General features: G+C 34.9%; 2 protein-coding genes across 3 annotated transcripts; both read left to right on the top strand.

The window, feature by feature from the left end:
* Nucleotides 1-867: 867 nt before the first annotated feature.
* Nucleotides 868-4,117, top strand: LOC106639856 (putative RNA helicase mov-10-B.1). Its single transcript, XM_089596639.1, has 8 exons — nucleotides 868-1,322; nucleotides 1,434-1,607; nucleotides 1,693-1,846; nucleotides 1,925-2,061; nucleotides 2,262-2,378; nucleotides 2,464-2,678; nucleotides 2,755-3,028; nucleotides 3,132-4,117. The coding sequence occupies exons 1-8, from the start codon at nucleotides 958-960 to the stop codon at nucleotides 4,024-4,026; spliced, it is 2,331 nt and encodes a 776-aa protein (XP_089452765.1). The 5' UTR covers nucleotides 868-957; the 3' UTR covers nucleotides 4,027-4,117.
* A 671-nt stretch (nucleotides 4,118-4,788) lies between these two features.
* On the top strand, nucleotides 4,789-8,726 carry LOC111642745 (putative RNA helicase mov-10-B.1). 2 transcript variants are annotated; one of them, XM_089596572.1, is made up of 9 exons: nucleotides 4,789-5,138; nucleotides 5,645-5,876; nucleotides 5,945-6,115; nucleotides 6,224-6,374; nucleotides 6,438-6,574; nucleotides 6,636-6,752; nucleotides 6,823-7,025; nucleotides 7,117-7,396; nucleotides 8,059-8,726. In XM_089596572.1, exons 2-9 carry the CDS (start codon nucleotides 5,653-5,655, stop codon nucleotides 8,579-8,581), a joined length of 1,806 nt encoding a protein of 601 aa, XP_089452698.1. In that variant the 5' UTR covers nucleotides 4,789-5,138; nucleotides 5,645-5,652; the 3' UTR covers nucleotides 8,582-8,726. The 2 variants fall into 2 exon arrangements, with proteins under 2 accessions (XP_089452698.1, XP_023245849.2); XM_023390081.2 differs by lacking the exon at nucleotides 4,789-5,138 and having other exon boundaries at nucleotides 5,558-5,876.
* Nucleotides 8,727-10,483: the final 1,757 nt, after the last annotated feature.

Raw genomic sequence — 10,483 nt, 5'->3', positions numbered from 1 at the left:
TAGAACTTTAGATTTTGTAAGTTTTTTCAATTGTCATTTTTAAATATCTAGTCATTCGGCAAGGTCAAGTTCAAACATTTAAAAGGAGTTCTCTGTGGATAACTTACTTGTTTGAATTGTACGTGACATCAGTTGTGATAGGCAGTACAACATTTTTAGTCCGTATTTTGACTAAAAATCGGTTATTTAGTTTATCGAGAGTATACGTTCAATGACAGCTTTACATTTCCTGCGATCGTGGAACGAAGGAGAAAATTACAAAATCATCGTATCGTAACTTTCATTTAAAACGCATAAAACTAATTAAATTACACAAAATATTTGTCAATAGCAAAAACATAACATTGCCAGTCGAACAGAAAAGGACACCATTTCATTATTTAGTATTAAACATCTATTTCTGCTTTCAAAACTGCGTATCATTTAAAAGTTAATGCATCATTTCATAATTTAACGTATACGAGCTTGTTATCTTATTATTTATTTAGTTTATCTTGTAAATAATTTTTAGTTTTGAAAAATACAGAGATACGCTTGAAATAATTTGTTTTCTCTTTAGCCGACAGAGTGTAAGTTTTGAAAAATCTTACATAAAGTCTTCCTTATATACATAGTAAATCCCAAGTATCCGTCATCTTTAGATTGAATTTTTCTCAAATGTCAGGCACAAATTTCTTTGCACTAAAACTATAATTTAATTATAAAATATTTGCCATTTCACTTTCACGTTGTACATACCGTGTGTAATTATACTATGTCAAAATTATATATAATTTCCTGTTCGGAGAAACAAAAAACGAGATAATTAATTTATTCTCTCATTTTCAGGCAATGATAAAGTCAAGATTTAAGATGCTTTACGCGGACAAGCCAAAGCAAAAGAACAATTTGCCGCAGCACACAATACCGCGTTCGATAAAAAATGTTGTGAGAAAACAGCTACAACCGTGGCTCGGCATGACAGAAGAAGAAAAACAATACATCGATTTTTTCAATGCCATCCTCAACAGCGAGTACGAACTGGATAAGGATAATTACTTCAAGCTCCTGAAAATCATGATGTACGTGGAAGAAGTTTACAACGAAAAGGAGCTCGAGACGTTCAACATGTGGGACCAAAAAATCGAACAAGTTTTTTTCATCGATTCAGAATACTTGAAGATAAAAGTCGAGGGCTTGGCCGAAGAGAGTCCGTCAGTAATAGTTAATGATCAAATGAGACTGACCAACGTTTTCAACAAATACGCATACATTGTCAAAATAAAACACATCCTTGCAGATTCGGTGTTAGTCATCCCACAGTGCTACGAACAATATGAAAGGTAATTAATCAGTCAAACATCAAAAGCAGAGATGAGTAGACTCTACTAGTAGTAAAAATTATAAAGCACATAGCGGATAATAATATACACGTTGTAACGTTGCATTTTCAGAGATCTCGCCAAGGATCATCAGCCCAAGGATAAGTATAACGTCGAGTTCATACAAAACACTTATCCATATCAATGTTGCCATTACGCATTATCGTTGATCGATAGTTACGAGTTGACTCGGCAATTGTTTCCTGATAAAGTACGGGCTGTTAATAAAGTGCCATCGAGCGAAGGGTAAACATATAATGAAACAATTATTTTACTCGTCCCTAACTATTGGATATATAATATATAATATTATGTCGTAAATGGTTTTCAGTATCGTTTGGTTCAATAGATGCATAGGAGACAATGCCGAACAACGAAAGGCTGTGGTTAACATATTGAATAAGTCGTCGTGTGGCTTGCCGTATATTCTGTATGGGCCACCAGGTACCGGGAAAACAGCAACGCTCATCGAAGCTATTTGTCAGGTGAGCATTTTTCTCATGAAATTGGAATTTAAATTTATTATTTGAGAGCATGGATTATTTACATTGTGACTTTTGCAGGCGACCATGAGTAATTCTTGTAAAAAAATCTTAGTATGTACTCCTTCCAATGATACAGCCGACAGCATAGCGAAAAAATTACTCAAGTACATTAACAAAAAAGACTTGCTTCGCATGTACAGCTTTTCAAAAGACCCGTAAGTTACTTTTATGTACAAAGACATATTTTTAGTGTGTAATGAGTTTTTTCAAATATGATCAAGTTTTCTTTTTTTTCCCCTCGAGTCAAGGGAAAAATAGAGATGTTTCCCATGACTCATACGTGGGTTCACTCATATTTGAAAAAGGCACTTTGTGCAAGTAAATATATTTAATCAAATGCATTCTGATTTTACAGAAAAACCATTGACAAAGAACTCATTGAAATCTCGAATGTTGAGAAAGAGGGGATTGCACCAGTTTCCATTTCTGATGTATCAAAAATTATCATCACAACACTATGCACGAGTACCAGGTAACTGATTTATTTTCGTAAAAATTTACCATATTTTGTTACACAGAAATGACACAAATTTTTAATCACTTTGTTTCTCTCTCAGGTTGTCGCTACTAAAATTAAAAGTCAATTTTTTTTCGTACGTCTTTATTGATGAAGCTGGTCAAGCGACCGAACCAGACGCAATCATACCCCTGCTGTTGTTGAGCAGCGCGAACCAACATGAAAAAGGCCGAATTCACGGACAGGTAGTTTTAGCTGGAGATCCTAAGCAATTGGGACCGGTAATTTTCTCAAGGATCTCGAAAAAAGTATTAGGTTGGTATAATTTTTATGAAAAGTCGAACAAAAATATTTTCAACTCCAATCACAATTATTCTCACTTTTTTTACAGAAAAATCCTTCTTAGAAAGATTATTAGATTGTTCTCCATACCAAAGAGACGTAAACAATGAATACGATGAAAGATTCATAACGAAGCTAATAAATAATTACCGTAGTCATCCGTCGTTAATTCACGTTTCAAATCAATTGTTTTACGAGGGAGAACTGAACTGCGTGATTAAACGCGAGGAAGGCTTAGGCTGGTCGGGGCTTCCAAATCGTGAATTCCCGATGGTCTTCAAACAAGAATGGGGCAAAGAGGAGAGAAATTTCAAGTCTCCTAGGTATGATTTCGTATGTTTTAGATTTAGTAGACTCGATTTTAACGAATTTCAAACGAAAATTCATACAAAGAACAATTTCATGTAAATAATTCCAAACTCATAGCTGCTACAACCAAGCTGAGATGCGAGCCGTGATGCAGTGCGTATACGACCTCATCAACGACAAACAGTTCAAGCCAAAGGACATCGGCATCGTAACTCCCTTCAAAGCTCAAAAGCTCAAACTAAAGACCATGTTACAAGACGACGGCCTGAACGACATTGAGGTGGGAACGGTCCAACTGTTCCAGGGTAGAGAGAAAGAAGCAATCATCCTGACCACTGTGAGAAGCGAGTACTTCACGCACAACGGCGTGCGACACGTAGGATTCCTCTCGGATCCACAGCGCTTCAATGTCGCGCTCACGCGCGCCAAGTCTCTGCAGATAATCATTGGGAATCCCCAGGTGTTGGAGATCGATAATAATTGGAAGTACCTCATAGACTATTGTCATCGGTTCAATGCTGTCAAAGGTTGCGTTGAAATGAAGCTTGCGCCCGTGAAAAATCGTAAAACAAAGAGCAGACGCCGAGCAATTAACCCGGCCGCAGCACCCCTCTGCCAAAGTTTGGAGAAGAGCGAGGTTACAGCGAATAGTAATGATAAGAGCCCTAATAAGGAGCGTGAAAAAGATGTCTGTTCGCTTCTTAGCTCTCTAAGCGTGAGGGATGACGCGTATGAGGACCAAATTGAGGACGTAGTGATGGCCGTGAGGGACAACCCGACGTATGTCGAGCTGGCGAATAGGTACGAGCGCTCAAGGACTTCGGCTGAGAGCTCCCTCGGCAGTTCTGCAAACAGCTCTGTGACGAGCACCGAATCGATTAGCGAATCAGACTCTAATTCCGAGTCGAGCTCTGAATGCTCGTCTTCTTCGAAGGACGAGAGGGAGGAATCAGTTTTTACTGAGATTAAGCCGCGTATTCAATGGCGGAAGCCCGTGCTGAGTAACAAATAGCCATACGCGTGAAACGAAGTGAGATTGTCCACACGCCCGATTTATTTGAAAATGCGTTTTTTTTTTCAAATGGGCGAGTAGGGAGTTTTGAGTTGGCTGAAATTTTAGGCAAAATACTTAAAATATTTTTTTGTAGTTTCATCAAATGTCTGCCTATAAAATTTCAATTGCAGCCATGTACGCGAAATGAAAATTACGTCTTGTTTCGCGAGAATCTTATACATATAGAACTGCGTAGATGGTTTCTTGATTGATATATATTATGAATTTATCTAAATTTTGTAAATCCATCAATTGAAGGATATTTCGTTATTTAAACGTTTTACATTTAATTAATCTGTCAGTAAATTGTTACGTTGATTACATAAAAATGTAATTCTTCTTTTTTTTTTTGTTCATTAAACATTTAATCTTAAATTTAAGGAAGAATTAGGTGCAGTTCAGTGCATTGAATTGACTGTCTCTGTGAGAAACCGTATTGTTGCGCTCATATTAATTCGTGATGAGCACGGATAAATTGTATTTTTTTATACACGATAGTATTAAGTATTTCATAATACATATTAATTATTTTTTCAATAGTAATTTTTTATTTAAAAAATAATTTCTTTCCAATACTTGAAGTGTTGCAATAATCCTTTAGGCCTTAACTTAAATAATGTACCCAAAGAAGATTAACAGAAAAAATTATCAAAATTACTTCAGTATTCCGAAGTGAAACAATAAGTATATTATTTATTATCACTACAGGGATATAACTCAATTGACATCGGCTGTTTTTATGGTCTCGGCTGTGATCGAGTCTAGTCGGCACTGTTGGTACGTCGGGGAGTTTATCACAGATATAGCAGAAGACTTTACTGCTGCATTTAACATATGCACGCGCATGGCAGTCGCATGCGTCGTGCATTTGTAAATTACAATATTTGGATACGAAAGAACACTTTTAGCTCGTGTTTTTATTTGTGTGCATATTAAGTATAAGTTAATTAAAACAATTTTTTTTTACTGTCCAAAAGTATACTTTAGACCCTATATTGATTGTATTTCAAACCATCAGATTTCCAGACCATAACCAATTATTGTATAGTGAAATTGATTTTAAACATTTTGTAAGAACAGCATACGTTTTAATTATAAGTAATTTTTAAACAATTTTGTACTTATGTGTATTTAATCATTCATCCAGTACAATAAAACTTTTATACTACATTATCATGTAAACTTGTATCCTTTGAGATTTTTTTTCTAACCTACAAATGGATAAAATTAGGTATATATGCCGTTAAAAAATTTAAATAAAATAATCAATAAATTTTCAAAATTTTCGTTGCCTGCAATCTTGGATCTAGACTTTTTTTTAAGAAACAGTCATATTTTTGAGCAGTGTTCAATTAAAAAATTTTAATGGCTTTAAATTGCAAATTATATGGATTTAGTGACAAAAAAATTCCACATGCTCTACGAGATTTAATGGATAATAATGGGCACTCATGGCCGAAAATGACAAAAGACCATCTGTATTATTTACACTATGTAACAAAAATGCGGAAATGTGACCATATTGAGTTAAATGAATCTAATTATTTGAAATATCTCGAAATCGCTCTATTTGTAGAGGAATTGATGAAAGAGTCGAATTATCTGCAAAATCAAACCATCAGTATTTGCGACAACATCATGGTACCTTTCAAGTTCCGTGCCACACAGTTCATCACAGAAAGAGAACAAAACATCGAACATATAAGGGCAAAGGTCACAGACGTCAAAACAAGGTGTTCTTATGACTTTATCATCAAGGAAATATCAGATGAATACGTGTTTGGCATTCCAAATGATCAAAATAAAAGGTAAATCATATACACTTGTTTATTTTTTCATTAAAGATACTACAGAAACTTAAGTCTTGAAATTTCAGTTTTTATATGGAGTATGAAGCCAATAATTTATACGACATTCAGTTCAAGTTGAATTCCTTCACATTTCGTTGCTGTCACTACGCTTTAAATATAATGCGCATATTTAAAACAACTCCTTATTTTTTTCCTATGGCAAATCATGATGTTTCTAACAGTCAAGTAAATGTAAAGTAAGGGCATTATAATTTTTTTCATAAAAACATTAACAACAAAAATTTTTCAACAACAAAACATTAAAACTTGGTCTTTTACTCCTTGGTGCATACACAAACTCTCAGTTTAAAATGGTACAACAAATCCGTCATGGAAAATCCAGAGCAACGGCAGGCAGTAATTAACATTTTGAGTAGAACAGGTGACTTACCTTACATACTGTACGGACCACCAGGAACAGGGAAAACTGTCACCTTGGTTGAGGCTATTTGTCAAGTAAGAGACGTTCTTTGGACTATAGTCAATCACTTAACATATATCATAAAATATTCATAATAGTCTAGGCACAACAGTTCTAGCGGACACATTCTTGTGTGTACTCCATCTAATGAGGCCAGTGATGTTATAGTGAAACAGTTGCTTAAATATGTGCCTAAGGAAGATTTACATCGCATGTACGGCTTTCAAATCGACCCGTAAGTCAAAAGATCTGAATATTATTTAAAACCGATTGATGACATTTTTTTTTCTTTGTAGACGAACTATCGACAGTGATATTTTAGGCTGTAGTAATTACATAAATGGAGAGTTTGTGGTACTATCTGCAATAGATTTGCCAAAAATCGTCATCACTACATTGTGCACGAGTATAAGGTACCTTGATTTTTTTTTTTCATGGCTTTTAACAGTGTAAACACCGTCATATTGATGATATATTTTCAAGGCTACGATTTTTAAAACTTGAAGATGGTTTCTTCAACTGTGTCTTCATCGATGAAGCTGGCCAAGCAACAGAGCCAGAAACTATGATTCCCATCTCTCTGTTGATCTCGAACAATAGACGAATACGAGGACAAGTAATTCTAGCCGGTGATCCCCATCAATTGGGTCCAGTTATTCGTTCTAATTTAGCTGAAAAAATACTAGGTAAGTATTCAGCTCCATTTTGAGCTATTCTTCAGAAAAACCTGCACAAGATTTTTTTTTTTTTTTATTAATAAAATATATTCTCTGTCAGGAAAATCCATGCTGGAGAGATTCACGGAGCTCTTGCCATACAAAAAAAATGAAACAAATCAGTACAACCCCATGTACATTACAAAGTTGCTCAGAAATTACAGAAGCCATCCTTCCCTCGTTAATGTCCCCAACAAATTATTCTATGACGACGAATTGATGCCGTGTGCCGGACGTTCTGTTCACATAGCCGAGGGATGGGCAGAACTGCCGAATCCAAAGGTTCCAATCATCCTCATGGAAGTCAGAGGAGAAGAGACTCGGAACGTTTCCCTTTCGAGGTACTAATAGTAGTTTTCGTCGGATAAGTGTCATCGTCTCTGGGGCTATTTTGCGACCTGAGGGACGTAAAGTAGCCGTGGAGCGATGGCACATATATGTCGAATCCTATTTTTCCTATCGAGGGCACACCCGACCCTAAAACGACCGAGGTCGGAAATGGTACATTACGTCACTAGAGTACAAAGTGCACGAGCGCCCAAAGGGCGCGATTGTATGTTGGTGCCAGTCGCGTATAATGTTTTTCTTACCGAGGGTGCAAAAAACTTTTCTGCCCGTGAGCCCAAAATTCAAGGGCGCAATATGGCCCCAGGGCGCAAAGCGGCAGTTACACTTTGGGCCCATGGTAAGAAATAGTAGTTTTGATAAGTGCCGTCGTCTCCGGGGCTATTTTGCGGTCCGAGGGTCGGAAGCCACGGAGCTATGGCGATTATGTGGCGAATCCTATTTTTCCTACCAAGGGCACACCAGTCAAGCGCCCGAGGTAGAAAAAGTACTTTTCCCGACTTTGGTCGTTTTAGGGTTGGGTGTACCCTCGGTAGGAAAAATAGGATTCGCCACATAAGTGCCATCGCTCCGGCTACCTTACGGATAGCCTCAGAGACGATGGCACTTATCACAACTATTACAAATATTTTGGAATTAACACACGATTGTTACGCAGCTCCTACAACAAAGCCGAGATGTACGTTGTTCTGGATTATGTGCAGAAACTAGTCGGGGCTCAGTTTGGAGAGAAGACAATCGGTCAAAAAGACATCGGCGTCGTCACACCTTTTACTGCCCAAAAATGGAAATTAAAAGCAATGCTTGGTCACAACAAGTTTGACCAAGTCGATGTCGGCACTGTAGAGATGTTTCAAGGGAAGGAGAAGGAAGTCATCATTTTATCGACCGTCAGAAGTCAAGTGTTTAAAAACGATGGGCAATCTCACATCGGGCTGTTGTCGAGTTCTAAGCGTTTTAATGTAGCCATTACGCGATCCAAATCTTTGCTCATCATTATCAGTCATCCAAGTGTTTTTAAAGTCAATAAAACCAACGAAAACTGGAGGTATCTTTCGAATTACTGCCGTGAAGCAGGAACTTATTGCGTTGATTCGTACACGCTGAAAAGTAATACGTCAAAAAAGCGAAAAAGAACAGAGTACTGTATAGATATAAGCAGCGATTTCACGCTAGACTGATTCGTTTTGCCTAATGATCTATTTATTGGTGATTTCATAATACTTAAATTTTGATATGTATATTATTTCAGAAGTTTGTACTTGACATCTTACTATATTTTTAATAATTTTTGTTTTACAAAGAATATTCAATTGACGTAGACAACAGTATATACCCATCAAAATTGTTTTTTTATGATATCCTTAAAATGAAAAATATTAAATCTTGAGAAATTAAAAAAAAAAAATTTTAAAGAAAATTTTTAATGTCATGTTTTCATTCCCTTATATTTTACTTTAAGTTAGATTTTATAAAACAGTTTATGGATAAAAAAAAAAATAATGAAACTCATTTTTAAATAAGTGAAAAAATATTTCGACTGTCCGATGATCCTGACTAGACATAATTTACGGGAATATTGAAATTAAAATACGCGACGTCTCTTCATTGAAGTTGTTTATTTTTTATTATTTGAAAGTAAATTTATTTTTATGTACAATATATTCATTATGAAATATAATCAGTTAATTCGATTTTTAAATAACAAATATAACAACGTATATTTTTTTAGTATATCTTATACAAATTTACTCAATCTAAATAAATTACAGAATGTAAATACTCTATTGTTCTTTTTGTACACTAAATCTGCACATCGAGAGTAGGCACATTGACTTATTTTGCAATCACATCTACGCAAAAGTTGACCCCGTTTCATGTTGTATATAATAATATGTAGTACAGTCATTTGCATAGTAAAAGTAACGAAAAGAAATCATTATTATTGGGCATGATTTTCATAAAACATCACGAAACATTACTAAATGGGATAAATATAATTATAAATGCGTCGGTAACAATCTAACCATAATTAAAAGGATGTATATGTTTTACAACTATCGATCGGACTCGTCTTTTTGCTTACACATACACACATACGTACGTAACAATTGCATGTATGCGTATTCCTTTTTTTCGGCATTAATTTAATTCATTCACAATTTTCATTAAAATTAATTTTTTCACTTGTTGAATCGCAACGATAGAATTTTCTTTCGATTTTTCTAACTGGTCAGATTTTTACGAATCCATAAAACACTTCTATATTTATTATTATTATTTTTTTTTTTTTTCCTATTTACTCACCCTAATTTGATCTCATTTCTTGTTTATTCGTCTGATTATTTACTTTTGAAACATTCAATACACATACAATAATATTTCATTACGAACATACACATAACACTAACAGTTGGAGATCTGTCTTTTGTATTCTCTTTTTTTTATTTTTTTTTCTTCTATGACTATCGATGCTTGACAAAAAATGTGATCTCATACTAAGAGGATGATTATAACGTATTGTTAACAAAATTTTTTCAATATGATTTTTGGGCTCGTCTGGCGTGTTCTAGGGAATGAAGGGACACCAATAAAAATGTCAAAATTGTCTCTTCAAATAGAGAATAAGAACCACAAATTTTCTCTATTTGTTGAGTAAAAGATGGTTTTCACTATGAAAAAATTACCCGACACCCTTCGTTTAAAAATTTTTCTCAGAACTGCATAAATTTTCAATTATTCGTTTTTAATAAACCGTTAAAGAATTAGCACCCATTCTAGAGTTTAAAACATTTCTTAACAATTTCTTAAGAAACCACGTCTATTTTTATTTTTAATCATACGCTTATTCTACTAAGTATATATATTATAAATTGTAATACCCCGGCGAGACACAAACCAGTGAATTGACAGTCTTATTCGATTGATTTTTAGTGAAAGGTTTTCTACTGGTGAAAATTTCTCGAGCAACCCTAACCGATCATACCTATATGTATCGGGTGAATTTTCCGACTTGGCTTATGTATGTATGTAAAATTTACCGATCAGTAACAGCTAAATAAATTTAAATAAAAAACACAAAT

Source organism: Copidosoma floridanum, unplaced genomic scaffold (assembly GCF_036245765.1).
Source record: "Copidosoma floridanum isolate Cflo_tuat_1 unplaced genomic scaffold, Cflo_Japanese_pri ptg000030l, whole genome shotgun sequence".
In the NCBI taxonomy this organism is placed as follows: Eukaryota; Metazoa; Arthropoda; class Insecta; order Hymenoptera; family Encyrtidae; genus Copidosoma; species Copidosoma floridanum.
This window is presented reverse-complemented; position numbering and strand designations above follow the sequence as displayed.